This window comes from Pleurodeles waltl, chromosome 11 (genome assembly GCF_031143425.1).
Source record: "Pleurodeles waltl isolate 20211129_DDA chromosome 11, aPleWal1.hap1.20221129, whole genome shotgun sequence".
Lineage (NCBI taxonomy): Eukaryota > Metazoa > Chordata > Amphibia > Caudata > Salamandridae > Pleurodeles > Pleurodeles waltl.
In genome coordinates, this window is record NC_090450.1 from 743,805,525 (window position 1) to 743,830,920 (window position 25,396).

At 41.8% G+C, this 25,396-nt stretch overlaps 1 protein-coding gene across 1 annotated transcript in view; it reads right to left on the minus strand.

The window, feature by feature from the left end:
- KREMEN1 (kringle containing transmembrane protein 1) overlaps nt 1-25,396 on the minus strand; it is a 289,192-nt gene that overhangs the window by 105,401 nt on the left and 158,395 nt on the right. The window contains exon 3 of the mRNA XM_069214466.1: nt 6,339-6,430. Within this exon, the coding sequence (XP_069070567.1) occupies nt 6,339-6,430 (92 nt within the window). The remainder of the gene's footprint in view (nt 1-6,338; nt 6,431-25,396) is intronic.

Sequence of the window (25,396 nt, forward strand, 5' to 3'; positions counted from 1 at the left end):
AAAGAATAAATCATAAATAAACAAAGACTGGTCATGTGCTATGTGCTTTCACGTCATAAGGGTTTTTAGGTCTTTGTTACGCCAATTAAAACGCTCTCCAGTTTACATTCCTAAAAGAGAACAATCACAGGCAAGTTGTAAACTAACTAAAGGGATTGTAAACAATCAAAAATGGTCCCTAACCAATTCCAGGCAGGGGCCTGGAACAAGCAGTGGTGCACCCTTCTGCATTAACTGGGGCTGGGAAACAGAACACTCTGTCGGAGTTAGTCCAAGCTCTTCCCTATGTGTTCCTCTTGGATGTCAGGCTGCTATTGTTGGACATCGGCAGTAGCACCCTCTGACAAGTGCTGGAGCAGGACCCGATTATCGTCACTGCCACGCTCCATAGGTCTGTGATGCAGGAGTGAACACAGGGCCTGATTTAGATCTTGGAAGATGGGTTACTCTGTCATAAACGTGACGGTTATTCTGTCCGCTGTATGACGTGTGAGAGGTCATGTGCAGTGAATTACAGGGGCACAGTATGATTAATTGTTTCTTATAATCACTGGTGAGTGTTAGAAGTTTTTAATTGCATCTTTTCAGCTGATTTGTTTAAAGGAAGTTTCTATGTACTCTAACCATGTTTCAGATTAATTTAACAGTTTTACATAGTGCTAGTGCACTTTACAAAAAGGTGAAAATGACAAACTATATGGATAACAATAATTGAATAGAACACAGTTAAGACAGAGCTCTACTTTGAGGGGTGGTCTCTGTATTCCACTTGCACTTTACAATGACATGAAAATGACAAGGTATATTGATAACAATAATTGAACAGAACACATCTAAAAAATGAGCTTTACTTTGTGAGGTGGTCTTTGTGTTCAACCGATCGGATGATCATTCAGGAATACACAGAAGAGTTCGGTTTTTAGTTGTTTCTTGAGCAACAGAAGGGTGGCAGGTTCAGTTCTTAGGTCACTGTGATGGAGTTCAAGAAATTTGTTGCATCAGTGTGAAGGTTTGGTTCAGCCCTCGGGAGGTCTTGAGTCTAGGTGCTTCCACGTATAAAGAATTGTAGCTCAGGTGGTTTCTTTGTCCCCTTAAATATTGAAATGGTTTGCCAGATATAGAGGACGGTTTAGCTGAAAGCCTAGATCTTGAATTCAATCCTAGCTTTGATATAAAGCCAATGTCGTTCCTTTAGGTTGAGTGGAAATGTGACTGGATTTACTAGGGGATGTTAGAGGTCTGAACTGCGTCGATAGCTCATGGACTCGTCATGGAAACTAAAGAGCCTGGGACGCCGTTTTCATGAATGTTGAATTAATCCTTTTTAACTCTTTCAGTGGGAGGCACATTTATTGAAGTTAGTGGCGGCTAAACCCCGGAAACTATTACATTAGTATGTACTGTGCTTGGGCTCACTGGTTTCTAACCCCACAAAGTTGAAGTATTGGGGAGCAATATGATTCGAGGCACTGTCTGCAAACCCATGAGGCTGCAGAATTGGGGCACACTGTGCTTTTAACCAGTGCCTGCTAAATCTTTGAAACCGTAGGGATGTGGAGCCTTGTGCTTGGAGACCGTGAATGGTGAATCTTTTGGACTATACAGGGAGTGCAGAATTATTAGGCAAGTTGTATTTTTGAGGATTAATTTTATTATTGAACAACAACCATGTTCTCAATGAACCCAAAAAACTCATTAATATCAAAACTGAATATTTTTGGAAGTAGTTTTTAGTTTTTTTTTAGTTTTAGCTATGTTAGGGGGATATCTGTGTGTGCAGGTGACTATCACTGTGAATAATTATTAGGCATCTTAACAAAAAAAAATATATACCCATTTCAATTATTTATCATTACCAGTGAAACCAATATAACATCTCAACATTCACAAATATACATTTCTGACATTCAAAAACAAAACAAAAACAAATCAGTGACCAATATAGCCACCTTTCTTTGCAAGGACACTCAAAAGCCTGCCATCCATGGATTCTGTCAGTGTTTTGATCTGTTCACCATCAACATTGCGTGCAGCAGCAACCACAGCCTCCCAGACACTGTTCAGAGAGGTGTACTGTTTTCCCTCCTTGTAAATCTCACATTTGATGATGGACCACAGGTTCTCAATGGGGTTCAGATCAGGTGAACAAGGAGGCCATGTCATTAGATTTCCTTCTTTTATACCCTTTCTTGCCAGCCACGCTGTGGAGTACTTGGACGCGTGTGATGGAGCATTGTCCTGCATGAAAATCATGTTTTTCTTGAAGGATGCAGACTTCTTCCTGTACCACTGCTTGAAGAAGGTGTCTTCCAGGAACTGGCAGTAGGACTGGGAGTTGAGCTTGACTCCATCCTCAACCCGAAAAGGCCCCACAAGCTCATCTTTGATGATACCAGCCCAAACCAGTACTCCACCTCCACCTTGCTGGCGTCTGAGTCGGACTGGAGCTCTCTACCCTTTACCAATCCAGCCACGGGCCCATCCATCTGGCCCATCAAGACTCACTCTCATTTCATCAGTCCATAAAACCTTAGAAAAATCAGTCTTGAGATATTTCTTGGCCCAGTCTTGATGTTTCAGCTGGTGTGTCTTGTTCAGTGGTGGTCGTCTTTCAGCCTTTCTTACCTTGGCCATGTCTCTGAGTATTGCACACCTTGTGCTTTTGGGCACTCCAGTGATGTTGCAGCTCTGAAATATGGCCAAACTGGTGGCAAGTGGCATCGTGGCAGCTGCACGCTTGACTTTTCTCAGTTCATGGGCAGTTATTTTGCGCCTTGGTTTTTCCACACGCTTCTTGCGACCCTGTTGACTATTTTGAATGAAACGCTTGATTGTTCGATGATCACGCTTCAGAAGCTTTGCAATTTTAAGAGTGCTGCATCCCTCTGCAAGATATCTCACTATTTTTGACTTTTCTGAGCCTGTCAAGTCCTTCTTTTGACCCATTTTGCCAAAGGAAAGGAAGTTGCCTAATAATTATGCACACCTGATATAGGGTGTTGATGTCATTAGACCACACCCCTTCTCATTACAGAGATGCACATCACCTAATATGCTTAATTGGTAGTAGGCTTTCGAGCCTATACAGCTTGGAGTAAGACAACATGCATAAAGAGGATGATGTGGTCAAAATACTCATTTGCCTAATAATTCTGCACTCCCTGTAGTATTGGGGTACAATGTGCTTGGAATGAGCAGCTGCTAAATGCACAAAGTCGAATCGTGGAGAAAGTTCAGAAGGACATAAGTGAAGCAATATTAAAAGAGGCTTGAAAATTATGTTTTGGTCCTCTGAAACGGTGATAAGGTTTAGCTCTTATGAAGGTTTGTAAAGGAATTCCATTTAAAAAGTCATAATGAACCACATTGCTTTGAGTACTCGGGGCATTAGCCATCTGCTGCATCGCATGGGCTGGCATAGGATATGAAGCTGAAGAAGTCATGCTGGCAGCGCCCTTCGGAATGCAAAATTTGTGCAATACTCTCTTAGTCTGAATACAAAGTAGCATGGGACCAGCAGAGGAGCAAGGCATCGCTGATGAGTTGACGCAAGAGTAAAAACAGGGGAGCAGTGATACAGAAAAAGCTTGAGTACATCTTAAAAACTTGCAGGAGCTGTCCCATGCACAGGTATGACTAGGAGGGAACAGATTCACCTGGGGTTCTATATGTGACCTCTAATGTTTCCATGGCAAATGCGGCTACCAGTGCTTTCCCCATTTACAACGCATCTACCTAGTCTAATGTGTTTTCAGTTACTTTTATTAAATACTTTTACTTACCTTCCGGTCATTCTTTATTTTGTGTCCAATTGAACCATTTCTCCTATCAAGTGCTTTTATTCATCAGCAGACCCTCTGTTGCCCACATTTTTATCTCACCTTTTCTTGACTCCATCTTGAATGGACACGCCCTGTCTGTGCCCCCTACCTCTCAGCAGCACTGGCCTTTGCTCACAAAGGCCCTGAGTTAAGAGGGCCTAGTGCCACTTTAGCACCACCTTAGCATCCTTTTTTTACGCTTGGTGGCTCTAAGGTGGCCTTTTCCCCATGGCATACTTACAAAGTGGCGCAATTCATGCGTTGCACCACTTAGTAACCCTTTGTGCTACATTATGCCTGCAACAGGCATAATGTATGCAAAGGGGACATTCCCCTATTGGGGGGAGGCTGATAAAATGCCACAAAGAAATCTAAGAGATTTCATTGCGTCATTTTTTTTCAACACTTTTAACGCCTGCTCTGAGCAGGCATTAGAAGGAGGCACACCATTGTTTACAGTGGGCCTCAATGGGCTCTGCCGGATTAGCATCAACATTTTTGACACTAGTTCTACAAAGCTCCAAACTAGTGTCAAAAATTCTGCCGCTAGTTTCCTAACTACTGCCATGGTGTGCCGCATCTTAGATTCAGAGCACACACAGTGGCGTAAGGGGGCGCTAAGTGGTGCAAGAATAGTAGCACCACTTTTTAAAAATCTGGCCCATAGTGTCTTGGGTGAGACCAAATTTGGCACTCTAACCCGCCTTTATATTTCTGTATGTTGAAAACGTTGGAGGTATAAAAGGAAGGCGAAGGGGCGGGTCAGAGCAAGGTTAAGGAGCTCCACGAGGGGAAGCCAACGGAAATGAGGACACACAGCAATTTTCCTGAGAAGTGTTTAAGCACATTTTTTTTGGGAGCTATGTGGAAGGAAGACTGTCAAAGGAAGCTCCTCTGAAGGGCAGAGCCCTGGGCACCGGCCCAACTCTCCCATGCTACAGGCCAACCCTGCCTCTCAGTAATAGGGGCACCGCTTTCTGTGGTTCAAATCCTTCAATTACCAGCCAATTGCCGTTTTCCTACCAATCTTATTTACCTTCGTTCGTCCCATTCCTTCCCATACTAATACCATGGCTGTGGTGGCGGTGGGTAGCTCTATGCAGAGGTGCAGGAGATTCACATGAGCCGGTCGGCCAAGATTCAGTGAAGCTACTTCTGTGGAACTAAGCGGTTAGAGGTGTTCCACTGCACGAGGCAGGCAAGTTGTTGTCATCCTGGAATATTTTGGGAGAAGGTAAACGTTCTCCTAATACTGTAGTACCATTTTAAAATATTGTAATGTAATGCTTCACTTGAATCCTGACAGCTGCTCCTTTAAGGACACAGCTGAAGGATTTGGACATGTTACAGTACTTTGAATTTTTTTCGGACTGCATGTATTCAATCCCTTTTGTTCGGGTTCCACTTTTTAATTAACATGCAGTAGCCCTCTAGTTCGGATTAACGAGATGAAGTGAGATTTTTTTGTCCTTTTCTAGAACTCTTAGGTCGACATCTAAAATGCCAGGCTTGCAGAGTTGTTAATGGAAAATAGCTGAAAATACATTTATTATGTTCTCAAAAAGAAGCCCTTTTCCCTCCCCTTAGGAGCTATACTAGGTTAGTAATGCGCTGTACTGTATATATATATATATAGCTGTGTAATCGATATTTGATGCCCCCATTGTTTTTTGCTGAATGTGGTACTTTCAACTGTCCAATGATTAACGTTATGGTTAGATGTCTCCCACAGTAACCAGACGTCAGATTAGGCTAGTGACGTTGTTTTGCGGTATTGTGTTCTAGTCACAGTACCATTTTTGTCTTGGTCTTATTGATGGAAATATAGGAGTATGACTTTTTGAATCAGCTGTTTATGGACGGAGACCTCTGTCATCTGCCAGTAAACCTGCTACGTCATTTTGATACCCATTTCCCAACATGAGGTATTGATGTGTATGTTAGGTTTCTTGGTAGGAGGTGCTTTTAGGTACCATAACTACAAGATGAATCTGTGTATTGTGGATTTGCGTGGGAATGCTGCCCGATATGTTCCTCTGGATATTAGTCTGTGGCTCTTCGTGGTGGGAAGTGCTTTTGTGCGTATGGTGGCAGCTGATGTGCTAAATATATGTGTGGTGTTCTGTCTCGTGTTATGTTGGAAGTTTGTGCGAATAGTTTTTTACTGTTTAATTTTGTTCTAGCATGCACATTCGCTGGCTGTGTAGCTATGCGGGCTACATTTGGTGTTTCAAACGTGTTGTGTCCCATTTGTAATGCTTTTGCTCCTGGTTTATGCATTTATTCCCCCATGGGCCGTTGAATTAATCATAAAAAGCCAAAACGGGGTTCCTTCTTTGTGGTAAGCTGGCTGTCACCAGTATTAAAAAGCATACGATTCTTGCTTGGGAACACATTTATCTCTCTTAACCTTTGAAAAGAATTTGAACTTGGTCCTTCTCTTAATTTATTTTGCCTTACACATAATATGAGCCGGTGCTGAGATGAGTTTAGAAGGTCTGCTTAAAGACTACTTACTTCGACAGGTCGGCACCTCACAGTACTTCCAGTACACACCGTCTTCGTGCTCTGCAATGTAGCACCAGGGGCTGACGTCACCGTCAGGATTCCTGCAAGAGACAAAAAATGGCGTCAGAGCTCAGGTCTGGTGTTTTCCGAAGGTCATTCGTTTTTTAATCAAGCAAGGTTTACACCTTGAATGTAGGAGCAGCGTGTTAACCTCCATGTCAGTGAACCAAGTCTGTTTTCATAGTGTTACATGGGCCATCCCTAGAGGTGAGCGAACATTCATTTATTACAGGAACAAATAGGTGATGTTCTCTTTTTCATCCCTAAAGTATATAGGTTAGTATCCCAAAGGCATTAAACTAACACCATAACACCTCATTGATAGTGTTAGTCTGGTCACAGACTTTAGGCATTTCTCCTAGACTGCATGTAATGTAAAGACAAATAATCTGATATTTCAACCAAGCTCACCCATTGGTTTCCCCACATCCTCCCTGGCATTACATTATTTTTTATCCTATCTCAACCCTAGCATAAAACACATCTGTTGCCCCATTGACACCAGACCACTCCTCATTCCCTTAGACCCATTCCCACTTCCAGGCTGCTTTACGGTGCATAAAATACTTTCACACAACTACAATTCTTTTTTTATTTACCATTTCAAATAGCATATGCCATCTTGGATCAGTAAATAAAGAAAATGAAGAAAAAAATGAGCATGCACCATTACGTATGTGCACACATGGATGTTGATACCAGGGTTGCCCATTCATAAGAGGCTGCTGTGTCTTCCGGTGAAGAGCTGATATCAAACGGTGGAATGAAAGATGGTCTGAAAATTTCTTCACAGATTAAGATTCAAGCTCATGATTTGAGGACCTGCAAAGCCTATGTCCATTACGGAGTGTAAAATCACTCATTTCATAGATGGTTCTCCAGATAGGCACACAGGAGAAGGGACACCTGGTACCCAGTTCATATGTTACGGGGTGGAGAAATAGAAAACATATAGGTTATTTTTCTGTAGCTTTGGTTCTGTGGTTGATATGTTGTGTTGAATCATTTCTATAGTGCTTTCCAGTCTCTAGTCATGGTCCCAAAGCACTTTGCGGATAACGTCAGTGGTTGTGATTCAAGTAACCAGGGAACCGTAACACAATATAGGTCAACATGCACAATGTTCTCACAGTCTCTATGTCATATGCGCAGGTAACGGAAGAAGAATAGTGTTTATTTTCAATTCAATAATTCAATAATTTGAATATCAACTGAGCAGACAAAAAAGATAAGTCTGCTAATTTTTGCAAAAAGGGAGGTACCCTATGATGGTGAAAGATACCTTGGAGGATATGATTCAGGTAACTGAACAGACCCTCTACAGACAAAAGTCAGAGCTTGGTAGATAATGGAAAGGGACAACTGAGGATGGTAGATGAGTTAAGCTTAAGTGATGGGAATATGGAACCGTCATTGATAGAGTTGGAGATTATTTAGAAGACTATGAAAGAGGATGTAATGAAAATAACGGCTGTGACCAATAAAGAAAGGATTAATCATTGACAGTTAGCCCTGGCTTCCTGATACACAGACAATTATATCAACGGAGGTGGTATGAATGAGGGGTTGTGTATTTAAAGGGTTTTCTAAAAATCTTAACAGAAGCTCATATTTATGGGTGAATAGGTTTAACAAAGGTAGCTTAAAGGGTGGTGGGTGAAGGGCGTGGTGCCCGTGATGCTTAATGAATTGAGGTGAAGACTGATCACCAATGACAATTTATGGAGAGTCCTGTGTAAGTATATGCCTCTCAGCTGTACACCCACTCGTACATGGAGTGTGGAGGAGTGTCCCGAACCTCCACAGGTGGGAGAGGTCAATGGAAGAAAGAAGCAAATTTGAGTGTTCATGTAGGAGTGTGTTTAATGTAGTAGTGTGTGAATTCCTCATCAAACCCCAGCCAGGCCAGACCACCAAAGCTGAAACTGGCCGTTCTTATAATCACCAGATACTTCAACAAAGCCATGCTGCTCCCAAGTGACTTTTTAACACTCTTTCTGGCCTAGATAGTTCGCCTGTCCTCAAATGGCCCTGGGGTCTCTTTTTGCACCTGCCAGTATCTATACGAACTCCAACGGAGGTTTCGATGAATTTTAATGCCCTCCTACTCCTTCCCCAAAGTGAAAGGCAGGAACATACACATACTGTTACTGGGACCCCTACGGGCACCGCCCTTCTGGGCCTACCTGTCTTCTTCTGTGTCACAGAGGATCCCAGATTGACACCTCGATGTTGGCACTCCACAGAGGAGGGCGGGCCACTGTCTTCTTTCTTCCTTGCAGCAAGGGAAGTGAAATGCTGCTACATGCCCATAGAGTGATGACATCACAGTCCGGCAGCCTTGTCATTGCCTCATACTCCATCCTATCTTAACCTTTCCAAAACACCCCATGCACAGATGCAAGTACATCCCTTTCATCCTGGGGCTCACATCTGCAACCCAGAATGTAACCAACATATCTACAACGATAGGCTTGCAACTGGCTGTGCAATTTGCCATGACACAATAAGTTGCATCACGAATTGTAAATTTGCCAGGGGTCAAAGAACGAGCTACCTAATGAATATTATTAGGTAGGTCGCTATTTGGGAGGCTCTGTAAATGCCGGAATGGTGTACTGCAAGGGATAGCACACTGCCACCACCATTCATTTTGATTTCCCAAACAGCAAACATGTTTTGTTACGTTTGGCATAGAGACAGCTTTTTCTGACTCACCAGCCTCATGAACTCAAAAATAAATCATAAATAAAAATACACTCATATACACATTTAGATGGGTTTTTGGTCACGCCTATTCATCCACTGTTCTGTTGATTTGTCATTCACATTTTCCTTTCGCCCACCCAGCATTCAGCATGAGGCAGTGGGTTGTCAGTGCTACTGACTCCCTTGCACTGTGATTGACATAATTTTGCTTAAGCAGATGTGAAATTCTGCGTAAAGCAAAGAGATTTCAGTGGCACGACCGGTTGTCTAATACTTTACTCAGTGCTTGAAATGGAAAAATAGAAGTTCTGTGAAGTACCGGTACTCTCCCTCTAAAAATAAAAAAGTGCAGGTACCCCGTACCGGACAGTACCAGCCCATATAAAACACTGACTTTACTTTATATATAAATTTTTGTGTATTTAAACTTTGTCTGCAGATTATGTTGATGAAAAGCCAATAGTAACTTTTATTTGTGCCAGTATGAATTATATTCCCCTGGGATATGCACTAAAGCTAAAATAGTTTCTACGAAGTTCTGTAAGTACATATGCCTGCTAGGAAGAACCCATACTGTGCTATTAAAATAATATAACATTTTTTATTTTTTTTATTTTTTGACAGGCATGACTGTCATAATTTAGGCAAAACAATGCTTTCAGTTTTAGACTACACTGGTGCAGCAGACAGCTGCAAGACTGCTGCCAAGCACTTCTACCCCCTCCCAACAACCCCTACCCACCCCTGAGCAAGGAGTCTCAACACGACTCCCAAGGAGGATGACTTCTCCTTTCTGAATCAGTTACCACCCCTTTGAGATGCCATTATATGAACAATGATTTGTGACCAGAATTGCAGGTCGCAAAGCAATGATACTTTCCACTGTTACTCCCAACTGAGAAGCCCCTTTAATGTCCCCTCCTATTTGCAAATTATAATTGGTTGGGAAAAGTCTTTTGCCAGTCGGAAACACTTTTCTGTCTTTTGAAAGGGTTTTGTACATTTTAAATCACTACTTTGCAGTCACACCCAGTGATTTTGCAAACCATAGGGTGTGCAACTACAAAATTGTTTTCTACATCAGACCCACAATCACCTGTTGTTAAAAAGTCAATATTGCGTAAATGGTATTAGGTCAGAGAAAGTAATTATTTACTTTGATGAACATGGTGTATTATATGCTGTGGCTGTGAGATCTCACAATGAAATATACTAATAATACCATCTTGGGTCCAGTCAGACTCATTTGTAAAACTTTGAGCTCAACCGTGGGTAAATGTGGCTTTGAGTAGTCAGGCTTAAACAAAGGAACAAGTGTAAAGTGTTTAGAAGTACAAAAACAATAAAATAAAGTCACACAGCACAAAAGAAGTTTGACACTAATTTATAAAAATAGATTTAATTTATAAACAAATTTAGACACCAAAATGAACAAAATCCATCTGAGGGTTCCAGAGATATCGATTGTTAGGTAAAACATAAAACACTGCTTTTCATTCAAAATGCAAACAAGCATTGGTAACTACCACGGTTAGCAGGAACTAAGGAACCTTTGTAAACTTTTACTAAGTTGTGTTCAGGTAGTCCGGCCCACTTTGGGCAACCAACTTCAACAGGGTACAGGTCAATGGGACCAGTTAGGAATTGTAGAACAGTTATTGTGTCACCAAAACAGTCTCAAGTCCTGTTCCAGTGCCTATGGGCAAACCCCCTTAGACAACAATGGACTCACACAGGATGCTGAAGATGCTGTAAGATGGGGCTGCTCCTCCCTCCATGGTCTTGGTGGGGCCACTTTGGCCACAGAGGTCAACGTCCCTCGAAATCTTGATGGGTCCAGCAAAAGTCTAGTTGCCACTGGAGTACTGGTCTCTGGTCAGAATGAAACCAGTGGTTTCTTTTGGTGAAGGTTAGTGTTCTCTGACAACGTTCTAGGTCTGGCAAACTTGGATACAAATATTGAACATTGAGATTTGGTCTCTCAAGCTGCACATCAGCCGTCAGTGGTGATCAAACAATTGTGGCTACTGACTTGTCAAGGCGCGTTTCTCAGGCTTGTGTGTCCTTGGAGCTGTAACAGGAAGTCAGACAGCTGACTCTTGGAGTTCACCTCTTCTGTGTGGATCTCGTGAGTGACTTTTCCTCCAGCTAGGCATCACAAGCACAGTACTTTCTTTGCTAGCCTAGGAGCAGCAGGTGCAGTTCTGTCGTTGGCACAGCCTTTCTTGCCAGGTTCAGGGAACAGCAGGACAGCCCTTTTTGTTCCCTCTCCAGTCCAGATGTGATATGAGGCCTGGGTGCTATGGATGACATATTTATGCTCAGAAAGTGCACTCAGGGATGCAGTGCTTACTAATCACTGGGTTTCAGGTCTTCTCCCACTTGAAGACAACTTCTTGCAGCATGCAACATCTAGTTATCTCAGAGTGCACTATTCTTCCCACACCCAAGATGGCTGAACCCATTTCTTGCTGTGTGGAGTTTGGTAGCCAACCCGCAAGGTGCAGCTATCTGAGGACTACATGTCCAAGAGAAAAACCATTTTGCAACTACTTTCCCCTCTCTGTCACCCGAGGCCAACCTGTCTACCAGAACAATCGAGCATCCCCTCTCATGTGTGTTCATCATTTACTCTTCAGAGGCAGCTTCCCCTCTGAAGCTTGCCTTTTGGACTCATACCCTGTGTGGCTCCCGGCCAGGGAGACTTTCACCTCTTCCAACGGCAGGCCTCTATTGTCTCCTTTCCAGGGAGTCATTCTCCCCAGGAGGGCAGAAGCCTATCTTGTGACCAGCATCTGTGAATGGCCACTGGAAAACGTAAGGAACATAGTGGTAAATTCCTAGAAGTTGCATTTACTCAAACATTACATTAATCTAAACTTGGGCATGAAGTTGTGTTTAATGTAACAATTATTTTGATATCTTGAAGTACGAACATTAGAAGTCCCATTCAGAAGTTAGCACAGCTGAATTGTCAATGTATAACCGTGTACTCAGCAATAGGGCTAGAAAGTTTTACCTTTGTAAAAATTTGAATGGCAAAGTTTAGTTATCAGTTTAGAACTGCTTTACCAGTCTGCAGTGGTAAGCTAAGAGACATGTTTGATGTTGTCGCACTTTGGGTGGCACAATAAGTGCTGCAGTCCCTGAGGGATACTTTAACGTAGATGCCGTGGGTACCTCTGGTACCGTTTACTAGGGACTTATAATTAAGCATAAGCCAATTCAACATATTCTCTCAGGGGTCAGTGCACTGGGACTCAGGGCTGGTTATGGGCTTCAGTGCATTCTCAGTGTCAAAAAAGCTGCACCAAATAGAAAGTGGGGCAAAAAAGTGCAGGGAAACCTGCAATCAGCCTGTTTCCTCACACTTTCCCACACTGAAGAGTATACTTCTTTGAATCTTTAGACTGGGCTGACTGGGGTTAAATCCCCGAAGTTGGTTTACTTTCAGCTAGGGGGAATTTTTTCAGCATCCACAGTACCACTGAGGAGTCTGGTCCCGGTAATTCCAGGCCAGGAATTATTGGATCTGGAGTTTTAACACCCTATAATTCCTGGCCCAGAGACACCAGGCAACTTGAAGTTGCCCAGAGGGGTATCCTCCTGGTGATAAAGTTCCAGGCACCACTCAGAATAAGGCCCTAAGACGCACTATTAGAAGTTACTTTGTATATAGCACTCCAGGTCTTGAATATGACTTGGTACTACTAGCCTTTGTAGATACTGAGAATCTCTTTGTCAGGCAATTACAAAGGCTTTAGCTTTCAGGTTCTGCCTTATGACCTGGATTGAGTTAAATGGCCAAACCCTGTTCTTCACTTACTGACAGCATGTGTTTAAATTGTATCCACTTCTTAAGAGTAGATATTTGTGAACTCAGGGGATCAGCATAGAATTTTCAATACCCTACTTATAGAGCACTTAAAACTCAATTTAAAAGGTATGACCATGCACTGTGTGGGAGCAATCACGGAGACAGTGTCTAATTAAAGTTCATATAGAGACACACAGATGGTGGTTTCATTGTCACATTGTACAGAGCAGGAAAACCCTGCACTTATAGGAGTATTTAAAGATGAATCCTGGAGCAGAGCCACATTTAAGTGCCTTTGATGAACGATGAATCAGACACACATGCAGTAGACTTTCAAAGTTCACGCCTACTATCAACCCTGGAAGCTTGCCACCAGGGTAGATCTAAAAAGGCATCGGCAGAATGCAGCTCATGAAGACACTTTTGTTTCCTTGTTATTTTCGTTTACATTTGGACTAAACAAATGAATTCTTGGCTTTGGTCAATACTGTGGCAAGTAAGGTTCTGAGATATTCCCCCTGTAGAGGCAGCTCACTGAGAATAAAGATTAATATAACACTGGACAGGTGGTGGGCTACACTCTAGTGGCCGTTTGTTTTTCTGTTGTTCCCCTCTTTAAATGAGAACTTTATACCCTCAGTGAGCGAAAAGTTTGAATAGCTTTATATCAGTGGTTCCCAACCTTTTGACTTCTGTGGACCCCACTTTATCATTACTGGAACCCAGGGACCACCACTGAATCATTATTGGAATCCGGGGACCCCCACTGGGTGATTACTGAAAGCTGGGGATCTAATCTGTTAATATTATTTAATTTTCTTAGTAGTCATGGACCTCTTGAGGAGGCTTTGTGGACCACCAGTGGTCCCTGGACCACAAGTTGGGAACCACTGCTTTGTACTATAAAGCTAGGAATCTGGAAACTATTGTTGTTTCATCAATCTTTTCATGTTTTGTGATTTAATAATGCAATAGGAGGGTGATTGATAATTGTTCAACCCTCATCTTCCCTGTGAGTATGTATATCTTTACAATACTTCTGTACTGGACTTTGCTATTTGATTACTAGTTTACCATTGCTAAGGGGCCTCATCTGTGGGTGGATACTATAGCACGAGTAGAGGGCCAGCAATGCCTTCAGCAGCGCGCTGCAGTATTATGCTGAGGGCCTAATACTAGTTTATTTCTTTTTAATGCCGAACATCTCTAAATCATATGAGTACGGTCTCCTTTTAATTGATATGTAGCAGTTGGCTAATTTTCCAGCTCCATTATTTATTTCGCCATACTGCTCTGTTAGTGGAAATCTTGGCCAGTTAAGTGAATAGATGCCTGGGGACTTCAGATTGCAATCCAAAATACATTTTTGTCTATTTTTTTTCGAAGTTATTTACTACCATGAATGAACTTTCAAATATAAAACAGAACCTGCAGCATTTGTGCTAGTCGCAACTATGCCACAACTGGGTAACCCTTTTGGAGGTATTAACTAGAGTCACCAACCCCCACATGATTATACGTCCAACGATAACACAAAGGGTCTGGTGTTTTTCACCTGGACATTACGCCCGCTAATAGCATTGTTGGGTGAAATTCCAGGGAAACACCTGCAAGAACTGGTGCCGAAATACCAGTTCATAGGGGTTATTGTCAGAAATGTGTCCCCTGCGGTTACAAATATTGATGGTATTAGTAATTCTGTGGGAGCGGGGAAAATTGTCAGGACATTTTCCAGCCAAGTTTTATTTGGCCCTAAGCAGAGAATCCCTGCCTCAGAGATATCTCAATAAACCTTCATGCATTGCAGAGGGTGGGGTGTTTCCTTTCTAGATGGCTAATTGCCAAGGCAACCAAAACAACAGCCAGCTATGCTATAGTACCAGGTAGAAGGGGTATAACAATCCATCAAATACATACCAAGGTGAGAAGCTTGTTATAGTTTGATCTGATGCCTTCTCTAGAGGTGGGAAACCTATTAGGGCATTGCAGGAAAGCAAAACAAGGACATTGGAAAGATCATATTACCATAACCGTAGGAAAGTTGACTTAGAGCACATTAACACTTCAAAGCATTTTAGTCCTTAGCCCTTAATAGGAGAGAATGTGGACTAAGGTCAGAGCTGCAGTCTTTAGAACTTGGGAACCATGTTCGAGCCTAGTTTCAGCCCAACACTGTGTGATTGTGGGCAAACCACTTAATCTCCGGGTTCCTAAAAAAAGAAAAAAGGAATGTGTCCTTGTGTAACATAACTGATGGTAGCAGCCAAAACAACTTCTGCGACATTGCAGGGGTTAAAATAAGGGTTTTATCCCCTGGTGAAAGCAGTCACCCATGTTAACATTAGAGATTAACAGTAAAAACCCGACATGCCTCTGGGCCTGTTTGCAGTGAATAAGTGACTCCTCCAGGGTTGTATACTTCAATTTGAAGGTCTGACTGCAAAGAACTAATGTGCGGTTTGTAGTGCTTAATTTGTAAATAAAAAGGTGCCGGTGCTCAAAGCTCTCCACTTAAATACGCGGCTGCTGAAATTAAAAGTGCGATCACAGAATACTGAGGCAGGTAATCCTGAAGCCACCTCGGGCATCTTCAGTCCATTTATAGCCACTCCCTGTCCCTTCAGCTCACTCTGTCAGCTTCCTGCTTTTTCCCTTTCTGACGCTTTTTCGTTTTTCTCTTCCTCCGTCTTTCCCACGTGTCTTTTGCTCGCAGTAAATGCTTGAGGCAGAAAACTAAGCCCCGGCCCTCGGAAAAAAGTGCTGATGCTCAGCACAGGAAACAACTAGCACAAATTAAGCACTGGCGGTTTGACTCGGTTTTAGGCACTACAAGAAGTAAGGCGATAACAAGCCAGGATAATTAACCCTACATTCGATTAGCAAATTAAGGCGTCATAGTTTTTCAGCAGTTACTTTGCATATTGCAATAAAATGGGTGCTTCAAAGCCCTTTATTTTTTAGAACTATTGATACATGTATATATTTCTATACCAAAGTTCACCTAATAAACTTACTAGAGCAAACATTAAATGTTACATTGCTTAGAAAGCTGTGCTAAACGTCAATGTCAAAGCAAACCAGTCCACCTAGTAAAGTTATGTAGCAAGCCAAATGTTTATGGTGAACCACATGACAGAATCAGAAAGGAAAAACAGCAAAAAAGAAGCAGTAGGTCCTTCAAAAAATGAATGTGTGCTGGTGCTGTATCCCAATCGAAAATATGAAACGTATATCTGGTTAAATGACATCTTATTTTCACACTAATTACTAAATGGCACATGGCTAGGAAGGCGGAGGATAGTAGAATACAATCCTTAGTGATCTGTCTGGAAGTTGTCAGATTAGTAAGGAGTTTCCACATCTAATATTGACAGCAATTTTCAAAAGGAAAAGAGAACCTACATTTCATGGACTGGTATCAAGATCTAGTATCCTCACGAAACATAAATAGAGTTTGACTGGGTGGGGATGTGATTGGTTCTTTCCAGTTGCTTGGCAATGCCCATAGAGACATTTCATTATTAATTGTTTTGTATACAGCTTTTTCAGCATCAGCTTTGCCATTTACTAATAATGTAAATAACAGATCTTATTACCATCCCTCAATGGTATTCATTTTGATTAACCTTTGAAAAGTCAAAGGCCATGCTCGGATTCACCTCTGGGACCTACAGACTATACACAGACCCAAGCAGCAAGCTCTCTCACAATGAGGTATTCTGCGGGATTTCAGGCAGCAATCTGTTTGACCCTGATCTTTTCAAAACCAATTGAAAAATCTGCTCTAAAATTATTTCAATCTTTTGCACACCATCATTTGCTGGTCAGTTTGCCTCAGGGCGACAACAGCAGAAATGACCTCCTTCATTGTGTGCCCTCCCCTGAGAGACTATTCGACAACTATTATTGTTTCATAAAATTGAATTTTCTTGCTCCCCCATCAGTCAACTCACTAAATAGGCATTAACTGGCAATAGTGACCTTGTCGCAACTCATTGATGTGATAATGTCCCCGCAGCCAAGCAGATTAAGAATCTGACAGCATTTGCTGATTCTGCATACCTCCTTTCAATATACTTATTATCATCTCATTCCCCACCGTTTAGCAAGTACATCAGGCAAATTTACTCAGTTTGTTAATGTCTCAATTAGTAATTCAGGAGGCATTTCCTAAAGGAACAACTTTTCTAATGTGCTTGTTCGAATAGCATTACTGCCAGCTCTACAGGACGTTATGTGGAGCTGATGTTGCTTCTTTCTCTCTATGCTGTTCTCACCTTCAGCTAGGGAAGCTTTACATGCTCAACGGGGATTTACCTCATGATACTGTGGAGCACATTTACAAGGAACTGGCATGGGGCAGCGCCCCCAGTCTTTTGCTGTACTGCCCTATGCCAATTTGAAAGGGCAGAAATGCGCCACATTTACAAGATGCAGTTCATTTCTGTGCTTTCCCTCTGCACTGGCACACAAATCGCTGTCTAGGCCAACTCAGGCACCGTTATACTATGGTGCAAGGGTGTCTGCATTGTCAAGAGGGTCATTTTTGTGCATGAAGGGACACCGTCCTGCAAAAAAACAGTCCAGAGAGGCATTTTCCTCTTTCTATGTGTGCTGCAGGATACAGCACATTTGGTAAGAGAAAACAACAAGAAGAATTAAAGAGATTTCTCCTTGCTGCACCAGCCCTGGATACAGTTTTGATGCATTCCCAGATTTGCAGATTCTTGTAAATCTGGGTATGCATCAAAACCCATGGGTGTTGCATAGGAACACTCACTGCATTGCCGATGGCACACCACCCTGATGCAGTACAAGCCAACACAGCAACTTGCGCTGTGTTGCCTTACACCATATCTATGCGGCCATGAAAAGCCATGCAAAGTGATGCACCGGCGACGCAAGGGACTTGTAAACATGCCCCTGTGTCTGCAGCATCTGCAACTACAATATTGAAGTTTTGTTTTTTAATTTTTTTTAGAAATCCTGGACTGTCTGTATCCTGCACACCACGAAGTCCACCTTCAGCTTTCTTACAGGACCACAACTTATTTTCATAGAATCCTACTTTCTACTTACATGTATGTCCACATTATCTTTCCAGGGAAGTCCACAGCATTATTCCAGGGATGCCCACATTTTGTTAACATGGATTCCTCCTTCGGCCTTCCAGAGATACCCAAACCCTTCTTCCAATAAATGTTCACCTACTGTTATCAGTGATGCCAACTTTCTTCTTAGGTGGACGCCCAAATTCTTCATACATAAAGCCTATGTTCTGCTGGCATGGATGCTATCATTCTACTTATACCCGTCAGAGATGCCCAAATTATGCTTTACATGATGGCCATATAGTTCAGAGAAACTAGAATTGTGCTTCCATGGATGCCCAAAATGTGCTTCTTTTTGACTCATATTTCCTGCTATTTTGACAAATTAGGTCAACAAATCTGGAGTCCCAATCTAACAGTATATAGGCAACCCTGCCCAGACATTTACCATCAATTACCTCCCCTGTAGCCATATGCTGAAGTGCTGCTGAGATGGTTAAACGTGAGGTGTGAGGTCCACAGCCATCTGTGTGCCTGTTCTTCTCCTGCTCCTCCAGATCATGTGGAGCTCTCCGTTTACACCTTTCAGCTGAGAGACATCAAGTGCTTTTATTACGGGCCATAAACTCTCCTCACAGGCGGGGCTGTGTCCATATGCAGACTGTGATGGGGCTCAATAAAGGCACACTGATATACCAAAACACTTAGCTTAACATGTGCCCTTGTTCACTGACCTCGCCTGCATTGTTATTGAAAGAGGAAATATGAGGCCATCTTAGTATGATGTCAGCCCGCACATCTGAAAGGTGTAAACTGTAAATAAAAGAGAAGAAACCCTCCTGTATTCTACTCCAACAGGAAACAATAAGCATTCCTTTACCCACCAGTGGCAGATGTGCTATATATAAATTCAATATCCAAGGCTTCTTTTTTATCGGGGTAATAAAAATCACACCTTCAAATAAAGCCCTTCTTAACTTCGCATAGAATGTGGACTTTGGTGTTTTCTGCAGCACAATCACCATGTCTCAAGATTTGCTAAGAATGCTCCCCTGATAAATATAGGCAGGTGTGACCTGAAGTACAACAAGCATTTTCAATGCATTAGGTCTCGCATTTGCTTGAGTTAGAGCTATTGACGTTGTAAATTCATAACTGGACTTTTCTTGCCACATAAATTGGTCAACCCTGCCTCATAATTTGTCTTTTTCTGCCATATAAATCCAGTGGCCCTGCATGTAACGAAATCACTTCCATTTACCTTCTCCTTTATCTGCAGCAAAAAAAGAAAATGTTACAATTTAGCATCCTAATTTAAATCTGCCATGCTAATTCCAATAGAATACCACTTTCACAACCCTACCTTCAGAGTTGCTGGCTGGCTAACACGATTCCCCCCAAAAAAGACACAAGACAGCCACGGCAGAGTAACAAGAGAAATAAACTAGGAAGGTCACCCAAAAATATCAAGAATGTTCAAACAGTCACAGGGTAATAAAGATGTTAAATTGGCCTGAATTATGGTCATAATTGTAATAAGGAGAGATTGTTAAAACATATACAATTACTATATAAACCTTTAACAGACATACACTTTTGCCATTAGACTCTATTGCTCAAAACAGCCCCTAGAGGGCACCATAACAAAAATATAATTTGTAAGAAACAAGGGCATGTAACCATATTGTTAGACCAAAGATGGGATAACCCCATGAAAAAAAAACAGGAGAAAGTAATACAGTGTAACCATATACTTAGCCCTAGAGGGCATTCTTTGGGCTACCATGCCTATTGCAATGATATTAAAACAAGGACCTTAAAACAAAAGTTTTCCCAAGTGTAAAACAAAAGTTGTAGCCATGAGAAAGCATGAAAGACACACAATGGTTGGAGGGGTTATTATTTTGGGGTCCCCACTAACCTAGTGTGGGGACCCAAAGATGATGTAGACAGAGCGTTTTGAAGGTGGTTCCATTGTCCTAGGCTGAGTTATGGGCAACAAATGTTTTCTAAAAGTAATGCCCTGCAAAGCATTATGGTGCAAGTTTTCGTTCCACGAATATTATGGTTTGTTGACTGCAATGCTCAGAACAGCCCCTAAAGGACACCACAATAAAAATAGCATTTGGAAGAAACATGGTCATGTAACCATGCAGTCACTCCTTAGCATAACCACATGAAAAATATAGGAAAAAGCAATGTAGTGTAACCATATATTTAACCCCTAGAGGACATAGTGCATTATACATTTTCAAGGATAGCAAAACTATTATAATGGTATTACAAACAAGGCTCATAATACATTATTTCTCACAACTGTAAAATAAAGTTCCAGCCATAACAAAGCTTAAAAAGATAATGAATGGGTGGTAGGGGTTATTATTTTGAAATCTCCACTAACATAGTGTGGGGACCCAGAGATAGTGTAAAAGAGCACATTATGGTCAATGTTTTGAAGGTGGTCCCATTGTCCTAGGACCACCATAGTCTGGGTTATTAGCAAAAATGTTTTGCAAAAATAATGTCCTGCAAAGCATAAGGGGACAAATTTCAGTGCCACACATATTTTAATATGTTGATATGACTGTGATGCTTAGAACAGCCCCTAGAGGACCCCGCAATAAAAATTGCTTTTGTAAGAAACATGGTCATCTAACTGTATACTTAGCCCCTAGAGGGCATAACCACACAGAAAAATGGCAGAAAGTAATGCAATGTAACCATATATTTAGTCCCTAGAAGGCATAGTGCATTACACATAGTCAGGGCTAACAGACCTATAGCAATGATATTACAAAGAAGGCTCATAAAACACAATCTACTCTCAGCTGTAAAACAAAAGTTCTAGCCATGAGAACACTTAAACAGACACTGAATGGAGGGAGGGGTTATTATTTTGGGATCCTCGCTAATCTAATGAGGAGACCCTAATATGAATGTTTTGGTGGTGATCCCATTGGTCTAGGGCCGCAACAAGCTGAGTTATGAGCAAAAATGTATTGACAAAGAATGCTTGCAAAGCATTATGGGGAACGTTTTCCCGAGTGCAGTGAATATTAATAGTATTGGCTCTCGCACTATACCGGGAAAGCCGATTTTGCTTTCAGGGTTTCTGTTTTGGTAAAGCATTCACCATTTTCAAATGTTTTAAGAGGCCAACCACAAGAAATGAGACTGATTAGGTAACTGTGAAATATGTGACCAGCACTCCAATACCACCGATCGCATTCATGCTATTGTGCCTGTGAGCGCCATGGTCGCCATGCAGTATGAAGGGGAGAGACAAAAGAAATAGTTATCCCATGCTGAAGTATATCAGCGATCGTGCAATAATCCATGTAACAGGGGCAGTCTGTATGGCATGACAAAAACAGCCTCAAGGCAGGGAACACGTAAAGCAATTACTAATGGCATCAAGGGATTTTTGAAGGGCAAGCCCATAAACATATTAAAGTGATGGGTGTGAAGTGGGCGTGATTAAAAGCCCACAATACTTACAACAGGTCAAAGCGCTTGTGCGCTCGACCTAAGTAGGTACCTAAGGAAAAAGATGCAAGTACACAATTTATCACATCCAATTATTATGGTATTTGGCCAGCTCCCCACATCTCATAATTCCAACCCATGCACAATAAGTGAATTCTTTACACTTCCTGAATTTACTCCACACCTATAGTTAAGGGAAGATGCAGATATATTACATATATTAATGGTGAGAGAAGAAATTCTTACCTATAAGGGAGGGTTGAGAGATGGTTATACTAGCTCAAAAATGTAAACTTTCATTTCCCAGGATACAACTCATATAGAACCCAGAAAAGATAAGAAGAGATTTAGGACATTCAGGGGGTTGGCACTGTTTGAGCAACACTATTGAGATCTCCCCCAGGCCACCGCATGATGTATAAAGTCAAAGGAATTGTAAGGTGAACTATCTGAAAATCTTGTTCTGGTACAGGGAGTGTGAAAGGATACAATGTTAGTATTTTTTCTAAAACACTGCAAAATTTAGATACCTATAAATGAACTTTACAAATATTTTTACAAATATTTCAGAATATATCAGTAGATAAGAAAGCACAAATTATGCAGATTTACTGTCATTCTGAAGTGTGAGGAGACAATTATATTAAAAGGAACAAAACAAATCAAGAGACATTACTGGTGATATGAAAATTATAAGTATTTGCATAAATCTAATTTCTACACATTATCATTCGGGTGCCATATATTTGTATCTGTAAAACTGCATGTCAGTGCGAATTTTGAGGGCATGCGACACTGTCTGTAAATGACAGTGTGCTACCACACCATATTTCAGTAATATATTTGTTCTCCAAAATATGTCACTAGCTGCAGACCACATGTTTACCCCTCTTGTTGAATTGGCGTCACCCATGCTTGGGGCATACTAACAGCATATCCTACCTTCTTCTCCCACAAGCCCTGTACCTGTGAGCAAGAAGCAGTGTGCTTGTCACTTCCAAAAACAAACTGGTGCCACCTAGAAATTGCCAAGGGTTTCTCAGAAGCAGAAAGTCATGCTTTGGAACCAAGGGAGGGGAATGAAAATGAAAAACTAAATGTAACAAGGCCCTCCCCTCCTCCTTCCACATCCCACAATAAATAAATGTTTATGTCTTAATGCCACCATACATTCAGAAAACTCTTTTCGATAACATGATGGGCAACAGTGATCACTTCTTCAATGTACTATATGATTTATCAGCAGCCTTAAACTATTTCAACTACAAGACCTTCATTGCTTTATTCCAACTGGATCTTGAGTATCAACTTCTAATTTGGTACACATCTTACATTAGCAACAGATATGAAGGGGATCTCTGAGTTCACAGCAGCTGCCGATCACACAGTGGCATCCAAAGATGATTTAACCAATTCCCTTCATTAACTTTACATTGAATCCTTACTAGTTATCAAAGTAAATCATGAAATCACCAGTTGTATACCTACAACACACAGGTGGAACTCAAATTTGTATCAGTTATTGACATCCACTGCCTGAAGCCTTGATTACGATTAATCCATCCCTGAATTCCCATTACCTACATAATGCTCAGCCCACAATTGAAACTGAATTTGCTCTAATCTTCAAAAAGTATGATTACACTTAGATTCATGTTATGACTCTCAAACATCAACCAAGAATGATTCACACGTAAGGCCACAACCTGCAGCAAATCTTCAATCTTTCAGATTAACAGCATCTAACGCTTAAAAAGCCACATCACAAAGGAAGCCCAGGCAGCATGGTATCACATTTCTTTGCACCAAATGGTAAAGGTATTTCTAAGGGACTTAGACTCATTGATCACAGCCCAAACAGGCGCCTTCTCATATGGAGATGGTGCCCATGCATTCTCACCACCATCTGAGAGACCTGTTTAACAACCTCGAAAAAAATCCTAATTGAGGACACCAACCTCATCAAAGGGCAACACAAATTTGATCACTTCACCTGACCCAAGTTTGTCATCTTCCCGAACTGTTGCATAATCTACAATGTTGGAATGTCAAATTCTTCATGATACGCAGCAGAGAAAGTGCCCATCTCTTGCAGTAAAAACAACATAATCAGTCAAACCAACACATGGATTGAGTTTTGCGGTTGCCGAGCAGATAGAGGCAGTGCTCCAAGGCTTCTCACGTTACAACCTGGGGCTCCGAAACAATAACACCCCACTCGCTTCTAACTCATCCAGCTTCTCTTGCTACTCAAGACGGTATCTGAAAACACCATGAAAATATAACCATTGCCACTACTAATAAAATCCTGCCTAAACCTTAATCTGCAGTCTAACTATACGAAGATCTAGTCCCTTGCTCACTGAGATGCTGGCCTCCCTCATTACACATTGTAACACTGTAGATAACGGCATGACAGGGCCCCCCTCCCATGTAGTGCATGGGGGTCCCCCGGGTTACTTGTTTTGGAGGTGGGGCCTCACCCTCTAAGCCATGCCATTGCATGCCTTGAAAAATGTGTGCAATGATATGGAATAAGAAATAGTTAAACGCTCAGGAAAGTCACTCTTCTTTCTTGAGCAGGCCCCTGCAGCATGGGGGGGGACCTTTAACGAGGGCCCCCATTGATCCCAAGACCAATGAATACCTGTGCAATCTGGGAGACACCGGGGTCCCTTGCCACATTCTGCAGGGGGACCTATCAATTTGCATTACCACGCTGACTGAAGACAATTTTGACATGTTACACTCCACCATACAACTTGCCCAGCATTCTGCTGCTCCACAACTTACGGTTGTACACTCATTAGAAATCTTATTTCTATAATTGTACACTGTGCCCTTTAATTCCTGCCTATATCTGAAATGAGCCATGTGATGTCTTTCACCCTCATTACCAAAATTCCAAGGATAGCAGAAGTGATCTCACAAGCCCTTTGACCCCTGATTACATCACAGTATTTTCCCCAGCCCCACTTTTGCTCCTTGGCAGCTTTCTATAGTTTCCAAGGGGCTACAGAAAGGGCAAGGAGTGTTAATTACAGGAAGTTAAGAAAATTATTAGAGCCCTACTTATTTTCTCTGTCTGCCAGTGACACCATGATGGAGGAGATCGGGGCGAACGATGACAGCTGCTACCCATGGCTAGCCTTAATTCACCCACATGACTTACCTCCTGCAAAGTTCTATCTATCTGTATCACTAAGCCCTCATTGCCTTCGGCTCGTAATTAATTGTTATGTCCCTGCAATGTGTTTACTATCAGTGGGCCCTGATAAATCCAAGGGTGAGGAAATAACTGAAATTATGAGTTTGTAGGGATTATCATGTAGAAATCAGCCTTACAGAACCGGCTTCCACATATTTTTTTCCTCTGTATTTCACCGAGAAATTTCGCCTGATTGCAGGAGGTGAAATCTATGCATAGAATACCACTTCGTACAATTCTAATGGGCTGAGTAACTCTTGTTACCGCCCCTTCAGGAAAAATGGGCCACTCGTATTGAGGATCTAAGTAATCCCATGATGAGCACAGAGTAACATTGAAACCATGAGGCATTGCCATAAGTTAATTAGCATTATCTAGGTATGAGGGAGAGATAGGGCTAATATGTTCACCACCATGAATAAAGACTACCTAACCTGTTTCTTTTCTAGGGCATGATGCAAACCTAGATTGCACTCCAGGAAGTGCAGTAAAGTTGTTCCTGCTTCGTGAAAGCCTTTGTCACTTGAGAAGCACTCATTCCTGCCTCTAGCAAGTGCAGTGAACAGCATTACTGAGCTCCAGAGAGCTATTATTGCTGGTTAATTAGCAAGAAGACAGATGGGGAGATACACTTGTCAAAAAAGAGTACAGACCGGTTTAAGTGCATTTCTGTACAGTTTTCAAACACTGCACGCTACACTCTCCAGCACAATATTTTTTGTGTTTAATGGAGGTC